The sequence below is a fragment of the Juglans microcarpa x Juglans regia genome, chromosome 1S (assembly GCF_004785595.1).
Source record: "Juglans microcarpa x Juglans regia isolate MS1-56 chromosome 1S, Jm3101_v1.0, whole genome shotgun sequence".
Lineage (NCBI taxonomy): Eukaryota > Viridiplantae > Streptophyta > Magnoliopsida > Fagales > Juglandaceae > Juglans > Juglans microcarpa x Juglans regia.
The window spans coordinates 29,364,724-29,384,922 of NC_054595.1; the positions used below are offsets into that span (position 1 = coordinate 29,364,724).

Genomic DNA, 20,199 nt, shown 5'->3' on the forward strand with positions numbered 1-20,199 from the left:
TTCTGGTTCTCTAGTGTTGTCTACATCTACGGGCCATGGTTTAGCTTTTTTGAGTCAAGAACTAAACTTTGGAGTCCCAAATGTAAGTAGTCTTCGGACATGGCTAGCGCATTCCCGGCCTAGTAGCATTTCATGGCTTCACAGCACTGCATGCAGAAGGGACAAATTCCCCACACTACTCAGAAATGCGTGACATCCAGTTATAAGGGAGCCACTCCTCATCCCAAAGCCTAAAATACAACCAAAGAACATGACATACACTGTATCTCTGTCCAATGCAATTGACCGTTCCCACAATCACATAGAAGTTTCAACTCAAAAAGCGATACCTCTCTTAATGGATATCATCTTCACTCTACCAACTAGAAGAACCTTTTTTTCAAGCTGATCCGTGTAAGTAAGAATGGAATGACTATATCAAGAGTAACCCATCTGATATGTCCCATTCGAACCCCAAATTTGCAAGCAATAAGGATTCTTTTTACATGTCGATTCAGTTTGCTAGTCTTTGTCTCTTTCACCAATTTCGTTTGGTTTTAAACTCTCTCCACTTCCAATATGCAAACAAAATAACACCACTAACTAGACTAGAAGAGCTAATTAGCAATCACCTGTCATTGTCATGAGAGACGAGGTGGAGGAATTGTGCATAGTTTGACAGCAGAAGAGTATTATTTGGCTCCCGGGATAACCCCAACTGGTAAAAGAGATCTGTCCTAAAGTAATCCTCATAATCATCTGGTTCCAGCTCCACAGTCATCGGAGACACTAAATGTTGCTTCGTTTTATGATCAAGAGCCTCCCCGCTCATCTCTGCCTGCATTCTAGAAGCTTCTTCCACCACTGAATTCCACAAATTTACCTCCTCCTCTGTGATCAACTCCCTATTTCTAAGCAATGAAATCTCAGATATCTCAACAGGAACAACATTCATATACAGATACGATCTTCTTAAGTCCTTGTCCCCACCCTCAGTGTCATCAACAACAGGGTTTAATCTGACGCTGCGACCAGCAGCAGCAGTACCTGGCCTAATTTCCATAGGACCGAGCTTAAACTGAGGTCGATCCTTGTTCTCAGTCTCTGTGATAGTTCCATGAGATCAAGGACTTAAGCTCATGGAAGACCCTAAGTTATCGGCCATAGAACATGCCGTGAAATTAGCCAAAAGAATCATCACGTAAACCATAAGAGTCGGAGTCCGCGAAAGAACTTGTTGGAAGACCCAAACAAATGACGCATTCAGTTCTTTCTGTACCTTCTCAACAATCCCACGCAAATCTTCAGAATAGAGACTTCCCCTCATTTGTAACGCGCAGCTCTGAAGCTCTCTGATTATAAATACCATTGATGAGAAGGCCCTCATCATAGAACAGTAAGTGGAGTCCCCCGCTTCTTTCAAACTCTCCTCCCATTGCTGCTTCCTCTTGATTATGCGAAGCGATATGGGGATTTCCATTCTGTTCACTCTCCTTTGAATGCTAATGCGAAGAGCCTCATCTCTCTCGGGCCACTGTGGTGGCTCAGGCTGGATACCCAGCAAAGAAGGCTCCAAAGAATTAAGCTTCAAAGCTGCAACGTGCCATAACTTGACGTTATCTTCACCTTCTATGTGCCTAGTTTTTCCCGAGGTTTCCGATACTGTGCAAGCAGTTTTCTTGTCAATTTCATCGTCATAATCTATAAGATTTAGCATCTGTTTCATCGTTTCTTCATCGGAGAGTTCATCAAAATTCGCCCCACAAGCTTGCCTTACGCCATTTTCTCTACAATAACGTGACTGGGAACGAGCGGGTTGGTAAGACAATCGGTAAGCCAGGAATGTATTGCTTCCCCCACATGTTTTCAACATGGAAGGGTAAATGTTTTCTTTTTCGGCTGAGTTTGGGGCATAACAAAGTAGAAAAGGGGATGTAAACTGAAAAGGCAGCCACCCAATTGGATTTGGACCAATCCTCAATCCCATATCCGAGCACTGAATTCGCTGATCAAGAAGTAACAGAGAACCCACGAGTATATCAGAGAGAGAGAGAGGTGCTGTTATTAAGGAAGGAAGAGAAGGAATAGGGGTTGATAAGTCAGAGCACGAACAAGGCTGTGTAAAAGAAGAGGGAAAAAAAGCTTTTCCATATATGTGTATTCTGAAACAGATAAAGGTAAGGCCATCCATTTAGTCAAGAGTGTCACGATCCCATCGCCTGATATTTCCCTCCACCTCCTCGCCTTTGTAATACACACAGAAAAACAACTAAAATCAGGAAACCAGAAAACGTATATAAGCTATATAACTCAAAGCTGATCAACAGATATTACGGATCAGAATATGAAAGATTCATAGCTCAGAAAGGATGACGATGCTGGGATTTTGGCTCTGCCTTCATTTCCAGAGAGAATCTTTCGTTATGGAAAATCAAATATATCTCAGCCCCGTTGTATCATTGTATGAATAAGATGCGTAGAAAAAAGAGAGGTGTCGGGCACTTTCTCGAGCTTCGTAGTGATTGATTGGTCGGTGACGGAACATGCCAAGTGAAGGGGTCTGTGGCCAACACGTGGCCGTCCGTCGATACGAATTTTAAGGTTCACGGTCAGAGACATGTGAACGGCCTTTTTGTAGATCAGACATCACGCTCGGTCTCGACGTGTGGAAACTTTTTTCGGCCTTTTTAACGGATCTACTTCTAGTCAAAGTAGGCTTTTTAGATTTTTCTTCTCAGCGGAGGCCTAATTTCATAGCCAAGTTGGGCTGGTTGGCAATGGTCTTGGGAAAGCCCAAAGTTGGAGGTTCTAGTCTAACAATAAATTTTATTTATCATCTCTAAACATCAAACATCATTTTTTTTTTTTATTAAATATATGGTATATAGATGATAAGTAAAAAAATTTAATTAATTTAAAAATAATAAAATCAAATAAAAAAATATGACATATAATATGCAGAGACGATGAATAACAAAACTCTTGTCTAATTGGGGCACGAAATAGCTTCTTATAAGCATTAATGTACAAGTGAAGTACATTATTCGTCTGATTTAAACTAAAATAATGGCCAATATGAACAAGAACTTAAATTGAGAAGACTAATGGAATATAAAGGATAAGAGTTGGTTTGGTCTTGAATTTTGTGCTCTACTCTCTACTTTATAGGTACTTGGTTTGGTCTCGGATGTTTTTAGTTTTTTTTATGCCTCGATTTTGGCTTTTTAGTTTATTTATATTCACGGCGGGTTGTAATCACAATTTTCTTTTACTATAAATAAGAGATTAATAAAATTTGAAATACTGTTATCTTCTAAAAAAAAAAAAAAAAAAAGGATAAGAGTTGGTTAGAAAAGACTATCTCAACATATTCCACCAACAGGGACGAGACTACGGGGTGCCACGCCCCACAACAACGTAAATGCAAATGGCACCGCTGGGCATACCGCCCAGCGTAAATTTTTTTTTTTTTTTCATATTTTTTTAACATATTTAAATATATTTAAAAAATAAAAAAAATATATCAATATACTTAAAATTATTTTTTTAATCACTAAGTAAAAAATAAAAAATAAATAAATAAATTTTGACTAGCTGTCAATAGATATCAAGTTGAGGAGGTAAAGTAGACTTTCTCAATGCAAATATGATTTGGGCCACCAACATTGCATTGCCAGCTTCCGAAGCTAGTTCCTCCCCCTATTCACCAGATAGTAATGACTTGATTTTTTAATCCCTGGCATTTCCAATTTTCCATATATATCCAATTGGCAATTTGGATAAGCGGCCATGCCCATTTTAATTTCGATTTCGTATATCACACTTTCAAATAACAACAACAAGGATTGTTCCTTCCTTGTTTACAAGAAGTCATCCAATAACAGAGTGGGAGAAGAATATCTTCAAGATCAAATACAAACAACCATCGCATGATTGGTCTTAATCCTCGTTTTTTGGGTGCCATGGTGGATGGCGAATTATTATTGTTTTTTTCCCATCAAACTGTAATTGCTTAACGCGATCTGCCCATATTTCCAATTTTCGGAACATTTATAGTGAAGATATCATGAACTCGTGGTGCATAAATTCAGCCAAAGAGGAAATTTTAACGAACGTCAACCTTTTGTATATACAAATCATGAACTAACGGTACATAAATTCAGCAAGAGAAAGAAGTATAACGGTACAAAAAATCTTCCAAAGTGTGTAAACCTAACACTAATGGCTGGATTTCCTCAACTCCGCTGAGGAACACGAGTTTGCAACTCGACTCGAACCGAATAAAGACTCGGCTGGAGTCTTCCGAGTCAATTTACCCAAGCCGCATCCCACCCTGTTCATGGTTCCAAAAATTCCCCAAATACGTCTTTGCCGCATCCAAACTCGGGAAACAGGTTGGCTCAAGGAAGATATGACTCAGTGAGTCGCCCGAGTCTGAACTCAAGACGACTTGGTTCGCGTTCGCATCCAAGCTCCCCGTCACAACCACCAGCAATTGCCTGAACGCGTAGAAGAACCTCTTCATGGCCGACTCGATTGCCTGCAAAGCCTGAAGCAGGTGAATTTTCTCCGACTCTTTCTTCTCTCTGTAGAGCTTCATGGCCGCCTCCTGGACCCTGGGCCCACCCATGGGGTCCACCTCAACGCCTAGTATGCATGGCACCTTATGCTTCAGATCCCTGCAATACCTCGTGATCTCCACGAGACCCTTTGATCTGAAGCAAAAAGGTCCCGCTTCGTTCATCGACTTAATGCAAAGCTGATTCTTGAGCCTGAGAAAATCGTCTGGGTCCATCAAGAGGTGGAGATCCTCGATCTCGGTCAGAAGCTTCCAGATCCGTTCGATCAAATAACAATCGCTCGCAGCTCTTACGAAATCTTTGTTCTCGACTTGCTCTGTGATTCGTTTCAAAAGCTGTTGCGACACATAGATCCACGACTCTAGAATTTGTTGCGTGGAGTACAGCGTCTGGTTCTCGTAGTTGTCGATGTGATCGTACGGACTCTTCTTCAGGGAGTGAAGCTCGCTCGGCTTGCACACCAGGTCGTACTCGAGGTTTGGTTTACCGGCAAGGTTCGGCTCTCCCAAGCCAAGAGTGTACGGACACCTCCGCATCTCGCACTCGATGGAGTAGAGGATCTTCTGCGCGATATCCTCCGATTTATGCCACGTGGCAAGCCTAGGAAGCAAGCTAGACTCGCTGGTGCGGCTCACAACGGTAGTGTCGCCTGCCATCTTCCATACCTCGGCATAGCTACCATCGCGAGCCAGGACACCGTTCGATGACCTCAGATCTACGATGGGAGCCGTTCCTCGTGTCGCACGGTCTTCTTCGTCGTCCTCGCAGATATTAGCAATGATCTCTATCTGACTCGTCGTGAGAGACTCTAGCCTTCGCCTCCACTCGCGCCCGTTGGCGTACGGCCGCTGATCCGACAAGACCGTCGAGAGGAACCGAAATGAAATCTCTAAAGCATGTAAAGCCGGTTTTAAAACGGACTCATTTTTCCAACTGGGAAACTCATTGGAGCTCCACAGCTTCCGAAGCTCCGGGAGGCGAAGATAGTTGTCGTAAGCGGAGCAAGCAACAGCCGGAGCCTCGGATATTTGGGCGGCACGAAAGGTGGAGGGGACCGAAACTTGAAGTTTGTTGGAGAGTTTTTGGGATTTGTTAGGCACGTCGGTTGGGACTATCTTTGCCTTGCAATCTAAATCAACCATTTTTTCCTTGAACTGAAGTGAGAGAATTGGGATCGTGTATGTTCTGGGTTTGTAGGAGTTTTGAGGGAGCCAGAGACAGGGAGTGGTATTTATAGTAGGTAGTGGATATTTGAACAGCCAAAAGGCGCGTGGAGTGAGGAAATTTGAAAGTTGCCGGTGCCTACAAATTTAACTTATTTGAAAAAAACTAAACAATCATTTTTTATAGGAAGAAATATTAAAGAAAGAATGGAAAACGAGCCTTATCCATTTCACCTAACGTAGAAGGAGCCAAAGTGTCTCTGTAGTTTGGATTCTACGAACAGTAGGGTTTTAAGTTGGACCAGGGTCATTGCACGTTGTCCTTCAATTAAGATTTGAGTTGGCGTAGATAAGGATTAAATACGCAGTATTATTCTACAATTACAGACGCAATATGTTTTGTAATGCTACATCTGCATCCTAAATATACACACTAGTATTAATAATTTTTTTTATTTATTTTTAAATATTTTTTAAGCATCCTTAATTATTAAAATAAATAAATAAAAATTTACTAATAATCACTTCATTAACTATTAAAAAAATAAGAAAATATATGAATAGACACATTTAAAAACTATATTAGTAGTATTTTATTTTAAAAAAATATGATAGAGATATAATAATGAATTATGAAGCATCCAACGTTTTCCAGCTTGACATTTGCAAGCTGTGCAATTGTCGGTGTACCGGGAATTGGGAACTCGGGAATTAGTCCGCGTTTTGAGGGACAAAGAAAAAGACTTCAGCATACCTACCAGCTAATTAATAATTGATATCTCGGCATGTTGCTATATGTAAGGAATGTATTTTCCTTACATTTCATGCGCCCACAACATGAAGAATGCAATAAAGTAAAAAAATTAAACCGATGACAAATGCTCCTCACATAGCACAAAGGATAATACCAACATAAAATATAGCATTTGTAGTCAGAATTTACCTTATCGGATTGTGTTTAAGACAATATAGTAGTTTAATAGAGCAACTTGCTCTGATTTTGGATAAGTTAGGGCAAATGGATTGGGTTTTAGTTTCCTCATTAGACTACCAACTGTTTTTACCTCGTCAGCCCAAAAGATAGGCTCGACCTCTACAAGGTTAAAAAATTATTTTTCCGTTAATTGTCAGGTTGAATCGATTAATTCATCTTGTCGGAATGAAAACTAAGGACTAATCACTCATTTAGATTGAGAAATTATTTTAATTTCTCTCGTTTCATCAGTATAATTTTTTAAAATTTTTATATAAAATATAATAAATAATTCAACTTTTTAAAATTTTAATTTAATTTTTTTAAATCTTACTATTCAAAAGACTTAAGATCCATTGTTACGAGATCAGATGCCAGATGTGCAACATTATAAAAGAAATGTGGATTTGCATTTTGCACTCTACAAAGTCAAATATTCCAAGACTGCCAGATTAATGAAACAGCAGAATATGAAACTTTTTTGTTTGCGTGACAATCCCCATTCTCTCTCTCTCTCTCTCTCTCTCTCTCTCAAGTTATTGATCCCGTAGTGTTTGTCAATATCGGAAGTCAACTTCACTCAACAAAAAATGTAGAGTACTGCTTGTATGATTTGTACGAAAAGAAAACAAATCAAATTTATACATCTTCCAATGTAGAACGGACGTACCTATCCTATCCACCAAATAGCAAGGGTAACAATTGATCCCAAATTCCCAGTATTATACAGGCAAGTATACAGTATACTCCTTTTGAAACTTTATTAAAAATGAAAACGACAATCACTATATAAAAAAATAATAATAATGTTAAATACATTCATAATTTTTATATAAGTATCGTGCTAAAAATAAAATTATTATTTTATATTTATGTTTTTTAAAAAACAAGAGTAGGCGACGAGACACCTGTAACATCAAATATCATTACTTAAAAAGAATTATCCTTGATCGTTGTTCAGTTCCGTTGGTTTTTGGCCATTTTGGTTTTGGATAAGCCTCCATTTTAGGCTCATTTGATTACGAAATTGAATTGCGATGAGATAAGATATTTTGTTAAAATTTAAATAAAATATTATTTTTTAATATTATTTTTATTTTAAAAATTTTAAAAATTTAAATTTTTTATTATATTTTATATAAAAATTTACAAAAATTATAATAATTGTATATATAAAATGAGATGAGATATTTTAATTTGGTCTAACTAAATCAGCCCCTAGTTTCGTCGCTTTCCGACGCTGTCATCTGGATTCGAAGGTTGGCGATACATAAAGAAGCTTCAGTTGGACTCGATCTCTCCGTGTTTGCCGCTTCAAATTCTCTTCGCCAATCTCACGGCCTTTTATTGGTACACGCGTATTAGCTAAAAGTTAAATGGATATTTAGTTATTAGAAAGTGAAATATACTTGCAATATATTAGTTATTTAAAATTTAGTTACAGTAATTTTTATTTTTATTTTTTAAATTTAAAAGTTACTGTATATATATTGAATATATATTTTATTAATTATTTTTTTTTTCTATCACATATTTTTACAATTATATATTAATTTGAGTCAATGATATATTAATTTATTAAGAATATAATTATTAATTAATATATAATAGGTATAATTGTAAAATATGATAAAATTAAATAAATTAATAATTAAAAAAATTAAATATTTTTAAAATTATTAATTATTTATTAGTATACAATGAATAAATGTATTATTTTATGTAAAGATTTGATGTGAATAATTAAAATTAAATTTATCTTATATTATTTTATTATTATATAATAAAAAAATAATTACTCTAATGTAAAAATTTATGTGAATAGAATAACTAAAAATTAAATTTCTATTTCATTACAAATATTCTTTAATTTTGATTAATCCGTGCTATCCTTCTGTGCTTTAGTTGATCCAACTCATCTCGCGGGAACCGCATGTGACATGCTCCCAGCCCCCGACACGTGGTCTTCCGATCACGTGTCTCGCCCATTCTTTTCCACTCTATTCCTATGCAAATACGTGGTGGACAGATCATGTTATGATGGTGATGCGCCGATGCCAAACTAAAGTTCACGATTCGTGCCACGTAGCGCTTACGGTAGATAATCCAAAGTTTATGTTATGCTCTTATATATAATGAAAAATTCTACGCATCATACTATCATTTCATTTTTATCTCATTAAATATGATATGATACATTTATCATCATTAAATTATCATTTATTACATATTTTTTTATCATTTAATGATAATGAATGTATCATATACTATTTAGTATTATCAAAATAAGATGAGAGTATGATGTACAATATTACTCATATATAATTAGTAAAACTCTATACACCAAATTATTGTTACACTTTTATAATTAGTTTAAGTTTGCCGATGGGAGGAGGAAGCCATCTGACTAGGAGGGTTTATGGATTCTGGTTGCTACATGAGGAATGTGTATTGTACTTCATTAGCTCTATCAGGTCGAAATGAATAATCTCCTTGAATTTTCAAGGTAGCATGGAGCAAGAACGCGAATTAGTCAACTGTGCTTTCATTTTGCGTTTTCGCTTCCATGGTTGAAGCATGTTGCACTTTTTTGTTGCCTTTTATTTCTCAATTATTCGCAGAAATGCTGAATTATCAAGACAATGTATAATTTGGCAAATGAAAAACTCTATACACCAAATTATTGTTACACTTTTATTCTATTAAGTAAGTTGTAGCATATTTATTACTATTAAATAATATTTCATTAGATGTTTATTTGTCATCCAATTATAGTAAATATGTTACACCTTATATAATGCGATAAAAGTAGGATTAAAATATGGTACAGATAATTAATTAGTAAAATTCTATAAATCATACTAACATTCCACTATATAAAATATGGCATATTTATTATTATTAGATGATCTTTTATTGGATGATTATTTATCATATAATGATAATAAATGTGTCAGATTTTACGTAGTAGAATAAAAGTGAAATAAAAATGTAGTGTATAATATTACTCTATTAGTCATGTATGTGTATATATATATATATATATATTTTTTTTTAGTGCAGTTTATAAAATGGGCAAAGGAAGGTAAAACTAAATTTACATATTGGATTTTATAATTTTTATTCGTGTGATTGATATAATATTTACTTTATAATTTTATATAATATTAATTGAAAGAATAAAATTGTAAATATTATTTCTTAAATTAATATTATATAAATAGTTGGTGATTTTTTTTTTTAATTGAGTTAGAAGGGAGTCGAAAAAGTCAATGGGGAGGTGGTTGTTTGGAAAGGGAGCATGTAATATGTGTCGAGGCGCACTACCAAATATCAGCATCACGCACTTAGAATTGGCCCATTTACATTTCTACTTCCACGTCCCTTTCCTTTCATTTTGTTTTATCCAGACTCTTCGATGTTTGTGGTCGACAATAAGGAGGAATCGGAATATCTGGTAGATGCTTTAACAGCACGTTTGTCTGTGTTATCTGGATTTTTATTTCTTTATTTTTTAGCTTTCTCTACAGTCTGAGGAAGTAGGAATACATCTAGTTGAAAAATTTTAAATATAACTTTCGCACTACTACATTTTATTTAAAAAAAAAATGTGATTTATAAAATATGATAATAAAAAAATAAAATTACATATTTTTAAATAGTATGACTCTATATAATTGTAGGTAAGGGGTCGCGCCTAATCAATTGCGTTGAGCAGTCATGCGTCATGACTTGGAAACCTTCATTATCAATGCTATTCCTTTTTAAATATCACGCATGTCAAAAGTTTCCCATTGGGGGATTTGTCGGTGTGGCTATTAACTATAATAATTACAGACAATTGTCCGGCCAAATTAATAAAGCAGAAACAGAGATGTCCGTCCACCTGCCGTCTCTGCCCGATTCTTATTAATTTATATTTCGTAAAGAAAAAATTTATTCATCTTTCTATTTTTTTTATCTTTTTATCATTACATCATATCTAATATTATACAATAAATAATATTTAATTATTTAATACTATATTATAAAATAATAAAAGGATAATAAGAATTAAGATCCTATAATAAAAAGACGCCACATCACCCCTTTCATAAAAAATATATATTATATCCTTTTGATAATAACAGCTTGCCGCCTCCTAGAAACCCAAACATGAAAGACCTCGAACATAAATAATTTTAAATGGGCCAGCTCCTAAGATAGGAGGCATTACTTCTCTCTCTCTCTCTCTCTCTCATTGATTTTCTTTAGAATTTAATTTTTCAAAATCTAGATCGGAAATGGATATTATACGTATACCCTTTCAACATTTTCTGTGTTTGTTTACTTGGCAGTATTAGATAGATCATAAATGTTATAAGAACTATTAAGTTTATTTATATTTACATTTTATAGTATTTGTATGATTGTATCTTTACATTTTTCTCTAAATAATCTGAATTCAAAATATATAGTAGAGATGTAAAGTTCATCTCGATAAAATATTAGTCAGCCAGTGGGTTAAAAAAAAAGCATACATTTAAGTCTCGTTTAAATAGCGAAAATATTTTAGCTCAACATTACAATTTTTTCAAATTCTCACACAAAATATAATAAATAATTAACTTTTTTAAAATTTAAAATAATAATAATAATATTAAAAAATAATATTCTAACAATATTTTATTTAACTTTAATCTAAAATCATCTTATTTTACTATTGAAACAGAATCTTATTGGGCCAAAAAGTCACTATTTGTAAGCTAGTCGACCAATTGAGAAGCCAATTCTGGTGTTACCAGTTTTTGCCCAACTGGTTTCAGCCCAATAAGGTTCGTGAAATTAACACAATAATCCTCTTAATTTTAGCCCATGATCCCTTTTCCTACGACCTCGGTGGGATGGATGGGTACACAAGACTGCAAAAAGCCTTTACAAAAAGGAAGTTCTGGCGGATGCTATACCATATCACCAATCATGAGCTCCTAGACAGAAAGAAGTATCCTGAATAATTCAACTTGAAGCTGCCTAAAGTTAAACCGGCAAAAATAGAGCCGATTTTAACTTGGTCGCCAACGTAAGAACCGAAATAGTAAGAAAGTCTCGCGAACAATAAAATATGGTAGATGGTAATTATAAGGCGTATTAAACTTGATCAATCCAGAACAAAAACTCAACAACACGAAAGACAAAAGGCATAAAATAAATAACTAAACTCCATCAGTGAAAATCCAAAAGAAAGTAAACACAAGGATCACCGTCCCATAGTAAAAGCATAACCTACATGAACTTAATCGAACAAACTAAAACCCATGTCATCATCGGACTCTTCAGCTGGCTCTTCCTTCTTCTCTTCCTCCTTAGCAGGGGCAGCACCCGAATCAGCAGCGGCAACAGGGGCAGCAGCGAAAGCAAATTTGCTTGGGTCCTGCATTAATATCCAAAACAATTACTTCCACAAGGAAAAAAAATGGGATTTAAAAATCTGCTGAAGAGTAACAGAGCCAGAGTCTAATGTACTGATGCATAAAAAGACTAAAAATCGTTGTAGCGGATGAGATACCTCTAGGAACTCCTTAACTTTCTCTGCCTGGGGGAAGGAATACTCGGTGGCAACAGCAATAGCAAGAGCATTCTTGTAGGCATTGATGAACATATGCGGTGCAGCTGCTAGTGTTGGGTACGAGAGAGCCAGTGACAATGAAGTGACCATAGACACACCAATGGCAAACTTCTCAATAAGGTCATCCTCAGTCAGATCAAGTACCTCAGGGCTGAAGACTGAGCCATTGTCATAAGCAGATAGGACAATGAGACCATAAGAAAAGGGCCTTATGCCAAGTTTTGCAAGCAGGGCAGCCTCAGAGGAGCCAACCTTGTCACCCTTCTTAATAAGCTCCACAGGGGTGATAATTTCAACAGTACCCTTGTTAATCTTGGTTGGAATGTTAAGAACCTGAAAGACAATGGCATAAGACTCGGATGTTTCAAATTAATGAAAAATGGAAGTATTTTCAATTGAGATCACGGACCTGAAAGAAAGAGGTCTGAGAAGGGTCGAGTCCAGTGTTTCCAGGAGGTACAACAACATCAATTGGAGCAACTAAACCAACACGAGCAGGTGCTCCAACCTGTTCAAGTATGGAAAGTTATATTTACAGCAGTGGAATCACAACATAAGAAAGCACATTCTAAACACAAAAATCAGCGAACAATTACAACGCAACTACAGAAAATTTAGTAAAAACCTCACAAAATTACAACCCCATAAGTTTTAGAACACGATTATACGACAATATTCAACAAAGAAAATGAATAACTCATTTTCAAGAAGGAATGAAAACAAATATTTTGCAACACAGCCATACAACATCGGTACGTTATTGTTCATTGAAAACTTGATAAAGAACCAGGAAAAACACCTATTACTAACCATGTAAAAAAGAAGCCTCCTATAAGCAAAAAAAAATAAAAACACTCAAGCAACATGAACACCATTGCTGTTGTATCAGCAAATTGGCCAAACCCCAAAATTTGTAGGGATAAAGAAAACTGTGCACAACTTATTTCTGTTGGGATTTCTTGAGCAGGCTTCCCAACAATTTTCAGTGACTTAGTCGATGGCAACAAAAACTGCATTTAACATAAAGCGACATTTACCAAGGCTCAGTGTAACACAACCAATGGATTGATAGTAAAATGAAATAGAATATCTCACTTCGAGGGTGAGAAAACCTCCAAGAAAATTCAGAAGGAAGAAGAAGATGATAGGAAGAAGTTTCTATTACTTTCTGGTTAATTCTGCTAGAGCACTAAGGCTAGGTTTGGGTAGTGACGTGATCTCAAATGATCCGTGAATAGTAGGAAAAAAATTGATGAAAAAGTAATGATAAAATATTGTATAGTAGTGAATGGTAGCAAAAAGTAGTGAAATGTATGTGAAAAGTAATAATAAAATACTGGATAGTAGTGGAGTGATCTCAGCCTTAGGGCTCGCACATTTAGCTCGGAGAAAGATGCGATAAGTAGACCAAGGACATAAACCTACTCTATGGGTTCCGGCCCGCTAGCTACAAGTAGGTCCAACGTTACAAGCAGGCTAAAGAAAATAACATAACAAAATAAAAATAAGGCCCACGAACCCAAGACTCTGTTACAGATCCTTTCACACGTCGGGCTGTTACACTCGGCAATATACTTATATGAGCACCAGCACAAGTGGCTATAATTCTGAACATTAAAATACTAAGCAACGCGAGTCCAAAATAATTCCTCTGTTTTCTAGCTCTCCTCTAGGCCTGTGCAAAAAATGAGTGACCCGGCCCATCCGTGAGCATTATGACCCAACCCAAACCGAAAAATACGGGTTTAACTCTTGATCGGGTTCGACCCGTACAACCCACTTACAAAATCTGCAAATGAAACCCTAGCCCCCCTCCCAAATCGGTTTTAACCCTTCTCTAAGTACCGAAAATTACTTCATGATAGTGAAAGCTGCCGTTGAAGGTATAGAGTCTCGAGGTCTTCCTTGGTTTTTTAGCAGCTGTGGAATGCGTGGGTGAAGTTGAGGGAGGAAGACTAGTTACAGAGGACGGCACTAGCGGTGAGGTGGAGGACTTCGTCGATGGAGACTAGGTTGTTGAGCACAGTTAGTTGGGAGTGTGACTGTGAGAGAACCAAGACTATGGCGATTTGAGTTTTCTGAATTCATCTTCCCATTTTATCAAACACTTCACAAGCTTTTCACTCTTCTCACGCAATGCACCATTTTCTCTTTAATTCATTTTCCTAATTACATCCATTTCACAATAGTACATCCATTTCTATTTCCTCAGTCATTCTATTTTACATTTTTACTTCACTTTACATTGAGAACCATAACGGCGGGGTAGAGATCCAGAGGCAACCGACGAGGTAGAGATGGACGGCGTCTACACGGCGGGGTAGAGATCCAGAGGCAACCGAAGCAAGTCGGCGACGGGCAAGCAGTAGTGGTAGCAAGGACCTTGGGTTTACAATCCGTGAAGTAAGAAGTGAAATTGAGAGCACCAACTGTGGGAGTATGGCTTGAAGGAAGAGGAGGGTTGAAGACGAGGGGAAATAAAAAAAAAAAATACGGGTTGAATATGCGGGACTGGCCGGGCCCAAATGTTGAACGGGTTGCTCGGGTTGCAGCCCTACTCTCCTCCACGACCAACTATACTCACAAAGCATTGATAAGTAGGAACCCTACATACTTGTATATCATTGTGCATCAATATGGTTCCATTATCATTATATAAGAACAGCCAGTTCAAAACAGTCTTTGTTGGTACCCAAAATTCTGATTAAGTTATATAAAAACAGTTTAACCACTTGAAGCATAGAATTCTCCACTAGTGGACAACATGGAAATCATAAATACACTACACTAAGAGCAAAAATTCGACAAGAAATAATTCTAAATGCAAGGTAAAGGGGTTTTAGACAAAGGACCTTGTACTTGGCAACCTCTTCGCTGACCTCCTTCAAATCACCCTTCGTGAAAATCAGCCCTACGTTTCCCTAATCCAACGAAAAGGTGATATTTTTAAGGTGTTATAGATTTTTTTGTAGATTATTTTTAAGATATACCACGAAAATTAAAATAAATAAATAAAAGAGCGTGACGTACAACAAGAAGGGGAATGAGGTTGAGGAAAGCATTGTTGCCAGTATTCTCAGCATGGATCCTGACGGAGCGCTTCATCATGGTGTTCTTACCCATGAGCACCACAGAGTCGCCACGTAGACCTTTCCGAATATTCTGGAGCTGGTTGGATCCGACGTTGTCGGCCGCCACCACCAGGATTTGGGTGTACTCGTCAAGCAGCTGGCATAGCTTCGCGTCGTACGCGATCTTCTTTTCCGACTTCGAGAGCTTCCCTACCATGTCTACGATTCTATGGGTTTCGAAGAAAACGTAGAAGATAAAATATACAGAATGATTGGGGCTAAGAAAAAAGCAAAATCGAGGGCCAAGACGAGGCTAGGGGCTCAGTCAAGGCGGACAGCAAAACTATGCCGTCTCTTTAACCTCTCCTGGGTATACTAGGAGATGAGAATTACGGATCGGAGGTTTTAGAAGTGGGAGGACACTACCTGAAAAAACTGTGCCGCGGAGTTAGCCATATATACTGGACAGAAGACTGAAGTCACAAAAGGATTAGGGTTTTTCGAGGAAGACCTGGATCTGACGACTAATATGCAATATTCATCAGGGATCCGAGGGTCAAGAAAAGGTAGTTAGTGAGGTAGTGATCTGGGCATTATGGAAAAATTGGGCCTTGAACTGGGCCAACAATCCCGAATCGAGCCCGTGGACAAAGCTTGGGTTAGAACACTTACACAACTAACTAAAATTACGTTTGAATATTGGGATATTTTAAATTATTCTGTAAATAGTAATAAAAAAAAATAAAAATATAATGATAAGATGAATAATTATAAAAAATAGGTGAAATTAATAATAAGATATATTTAATTATATAAAAGTCAAGTTTTAACTTGCTGACTTGGCATTCAGTCCTAAAAAATTGGTTTAACAATTAATAAATTATCAGCACATCTTACAAACCAGCAAACTGTTTATTTGTAAAGGTTCAAGCGGTGCAATGAACTAGCAAAGTTGCAAACTGTTTATTTGCAAATAGTCAAAAGGTGCAATGATTTAACATATTTACAAAGGGTTAAGCAGTGCTATTGTTAACGTACTCTATAGTTTATTTGTAAAGTTCGTCAAGATAGTTAAAAATAAATGGCCAAGCACTATGTTTTGCACCACTGAAATAGAGTAACCTTTTCCCAACCGTGCGCCACAACCAAGCCATCCCACGACGCCAGACTTTGAAGAACCAAATGTCAATCGATGGAAAAGATTTAGTTTAGAGCACCGCTTAGACGTCAATTGGTGTTAAAAAAAAAAAAAAAAAAGAGCACCGCTTTTGACGAATCTAATTTTGAGGACTACAATTCAGCATAATTTTGTTTATTTGCAAAGAGTCGAGAGGTGCAATGATTCAGCATATTTACAAAGGGTCAAGAAGTGCAATTGTCAACTTGCTCTATGATTTATTTGCAAAGTTCGTTGAGATAGTTAAAAACAAATGGCCAAGCACTCCCATGCAGAGAAACAAGAATCAGAGAAACCACTCCCAAGCACACTTCCAGACCTAAACCCGTGCCATAAAGAGGAGAGTTCCTTATTGAGAGATCGTTACGTGTGGTGACGGCATGAGTGACTATCGATGGCGGCACAGTTAGGAGTGGTGGCAGAGCACGGGGAGAAAAGGAGGGAGAGCGAATTGTCATTCACAGCGGAGAGAGAGAGAGAGAGAGAGAGAGAGAGAGGCGGTGGCTTGGGGTGACGTGGGGTGCCCGGTGGCATTGTCTATGCAAGTGGCGACGACAAGGTGGGGCTGGCGAAGTGGCTCACGGTGGGGAGAAAATTTCTCTGTTTTCGGTGGTGTAAAACAGAGCAACCCTTCAAAAGTTTTGCGATAGCTGACATGGTGGGGTGGGAAGTTTTGTGGAATATGTTGTTGTTGCATGGTGGTTGATCGGGCTTGGTGGTTCCATCGTGCATGAGAGACTAGGCAGTGTTGGGTCATGGGTGGTTTTCGTTGTGCATTAGACTTTGGTCACTGTGGTGGGGGGTTGCGACGTAGAATCTAGCTTGATTATGGGGCTTGGCAGTGGCGGTGAGGCTTGGCAGTGGCGTGAGGCTTTGGTCACTGCAACGAGGGTCTTCGTGGTTTTGTGAAGGAAAAATAAAATAAAATATAGGTTTGGGATTGTGTGGTGACTAGTGGCAGCACCCGCTTAGTAGTTTCTATATCCAGAAAAGAACGTATATGTTCATCTATATATAAGCTAAGTGGTAGGAAAATCTTAGAGATGGAGAATGAGAGACGTACATGCTTGGGACTGCTTAGTTGCTGCAGTGCTATACTTTTGGGGGGTAAAACAGGGGCATTCAGTTCTTCTTCATCCATGGTTGGTTGCCCATATGAAACAATGCTAATATTCTCTATCGTTTATGTTCGTCCTACGCTTTCTACGGACCAGCAAGACTTCGGGATAAAATAAAAACAAATGCTGCCATTTTTTTCCTTCTCTCTCTCTGTTTTTATGTTTTTAACAAAACACTTCTAATTTGTTTCAGGTTTAAATAGATATAAAAAAATCCTATAAATATTATTTTATATTTTACATTTGTTTTTATATTTTAAAATTGAAGTCTAAATTGGATTATTACAGGGGATAAGTACACCGTTTGCAAGCAATGCAAGAACCGGATCATTTTGATGACAGTATCGGCCGCTGGGCTTGGAAAAGGTGGCAGCTTATTGGAGAAGCCTACAGTTGAGAAGACAACGTCTGGAACAAATTGTTAGGCACTATTTTTTCAAGTACCCCATTATTAATGAATTTATTATTTTAATCAAAACTTTACGATCTCTATCATACTTGAATAATTGTTAGGCAGCCTAGAAAGTGCAACCCTCGCACACCCTAGTGAAAAAAATGGTTAAATTTGGGTAACTGAAAGTAGTGAATGTGCACGTATTTGATTGATGGTTTTGTTTTACTTCTTGATTTGGTTGGTAGGTTTGCTGGCTTTAATGTCCACCTTTTGTGGGTTGTACACGGTTTCAATATTAGACGGATGCTTTTGTTTCAGTAAACTTAAACCACGTAGGAGATGGTGGAGGACAGAAGCAGTGGAGAGTGGATCGGCTCGACAATGTTTTGGTTAGGAAGAATTTTGTATTCTGATATATAAGCTAAGTGGTAGGAAAACCCTAGAGATGGAGAATGAGAGACGTACATGCTTGGGACTGCTTAGTTGCTGCGGTGCTATACTTTTGTGGGGCTAAAACAGGGGCATTCAGTTCTTCTTCATCCATGGTTGGTTGCCCATGTGAAACAACGCTAATATTCTCTACCGTCTATGTTCGTCCCACGCTTTCTATGGACCAGCAAGACTTCGGGGTAAAATAAAAACAAATACTGCCATTTTTTCCCTTCTCTCTCTGTTTTTATGTTTTTTACGAAACACTTCTAATTTGTTTCAAGTTTAAATAGATAAAAAAATCCTATAAATAGTATTTTATATTTTACATTCGTTTTTATATTTTAAAATTGAAGTTTAAATTGGATTATTGCATGGGATAAGTACACCGTTTGCAAGCAATGTAAGAATCGGATCATTTTGATGACAGTATCGGGCACTGGGCTTGGGAAAGGTGGCGACTTATTGGAGAAGCCTATAGTTGAGAAGACAACGTCTGGAACAAATTGTTAGGCACCATTTTTTAAGTACCCCATTATTAATAAATTTATTATTTTAATCAAGACTTTACGATCTCCATCGTAGTTGAATAAATTGTTAGGCAGCCTAGAAAGTGCAACCCTCGCACACCCTAGTGAAAAAAATGGTTAAATTTGGGTAACTGAAAGCAATGAATACGCAAGTGTTTGATTGATGGTTTTGTTTTACTTCTTGATTTGGTTGGTAGGTTTGCTGGCTTTAATGTCCACCTTTTGTGGGTTGTACAAGGTTTCAATATTAGACGAATGCGTTTGTTTCAGTAAACTCAAACCATATAGGAGATGGTGGAGGACAGAAGCTCTGGAGAGTAGATTGGCTCTGCAATGTTTTGGTTAGAAAGAATTTTGTGTTCTGATATATACTAAATCCCATTTTATAACCTACATATTCGGATATATTTTACAATCACTTATCTATTTTATGACAATCCGTGCATTGCGTAGCTTATAGGCTCGTAATAAATAGTAGTGAGGTATTCTCAGAATACCTAAGAATACCTTGACACCCAAACTAGGTAATGTTAGTAAAATCTAAAATATAGTTAAGTTTTGTATAAATGATCTACATTGAACTAGCTAAATTTTTTTAAGTACAGTTTGGATAGTAAGATGAGATAAAATGGTTTTAGATAAAAGTTGAATAAAATATTGTTAGAAGAGTAATGTTACATACAGTAGTGGAGTATGCAAGCGTCGTGTAGTAGCTTTGAAAAAAGTGAGGTCCACTATTAAAAAATTAATTTTTTTTCAAAGTGATTACGCGACACTTACACACTCAAGACTGCAACTATTATTTTTCTTGTTAGAATATTATTTTTTAATATTCTTATTGTTTTGAAATTTAAAAAAGTTGAAATTTTTATTATATTTTGTGTAAGAATTTGAAAATATTGTAATGATGAAATGAGATGAGACGAAACACTTTTATTATCCAAACGAGGTCAGTTTAATAGTTGGTCCCGTATTTATTTAATTTTTTCAAAGTGATTGCGTGACGCTTACACACTCACGAGATCAACTATCATTTCTCTTCTTAGAATATTATTTTTTAATATTCTTATTGCTTTGAGATTTGAAAAAGTTGAGATTTTCATTATATTTTGTGTGAGAATTTGAAAAAATTATAATGATGAGATGAGATGAGATGAAACGAAACACTTTCACTATCCAA

The 20,199-nt window shown here is 36.7% G+C and overlaps 3 protein-coding genes and 1 long non-coding RNA gene across 6 annotated transcripts in view; 1 reads left to right on the forward strand and 3 right to left on the reverse strand.

Moving 5' to 3' along the window:
- Positions 1 to 2,417, reverse strand: part of LOC121246424 — a 3,198-nt gene extending 781 nt beyond the window's left edge. Inside the window, exon 1 of one of the 2 annotated variants that reach the window (XR_005937110.1) lies at positions 612 to 2,417. Coding sequence is in view for 1 of the 2 variants with exons in the window: in XM_041144580.1 (XP_041000514.1) it covers positions 612 to 1,042 (431 nt within the window). In the remaining variant the exon portion in view is untranslated. The remainder of the gene's footprint in view (positions 1 to 611) is intronic. The other variant, XM_041144580.1, reaches the window with a different exon arrangement.
- The window catches only part of LOC121246481, a 24,766-nt gene extending 12,790 nt beyond the window's left edge, over positions 1 to 11,976 (forward strand). For both annotated transcript variants that reach the window (XR_005937114.1, XR_005937115.1), the window contains exons 2-4: positions 2,059 to 2,069; positions 10,562 to 10,571; positions 11,873 to 11,976. This is a non-coding gene — a long non-coding RNA (uncharacterized LOC121246481). The remainder of the gene's footprint in view (positions 1 to 2,058; positions 2,070 to 10,561; positions 10,572 to 11,872) is intronic.
- LOC121246407 (nematode resistance protein-like HSPRO2) lies at positions 4,083 to 5,875 on the reverse strand. The gene has a single exon (XM_041144557.1). It carries the CDS (start codon positions 5,699 to 5,701, stop codon positions 4,292 to 4,294), a length of 1,410 nt encoding a protein of 469 aa, XP_041000491.1. The 5' UTR covers positions 5,702 to 5,875; the 3' UTR covers positions 4,083 to 4,291.
- Positions 11,873 to 15,889, reverse strand: LOC121246433 (60S acidic ribosomal protein P0). Its single transcript, XM_041144594.1, has 5 exons — positions 15,331 to 15,889; positions 15,153 to 15,221; positions 12,710 to 12,808; positions 12,241 to 12,633; positions 11,873 to 12,105 (listed from the first exon to the last, which is right to left on the reverse strand). Exons 1-5 carry the CDS (start codon positions 15,586 to 15,588, stop codon positions 11,968 to 11,970), a joined length of 957 nt encoding a protein of 318 aa, XP_041000528.1. The 5' UTR covers positions 15,589 to 15,889; the 3' UTR covers positions 11,873 to 11,967.
- Positions 15,890 to 20,199: the final 4,310 nt, after the last annotated feature.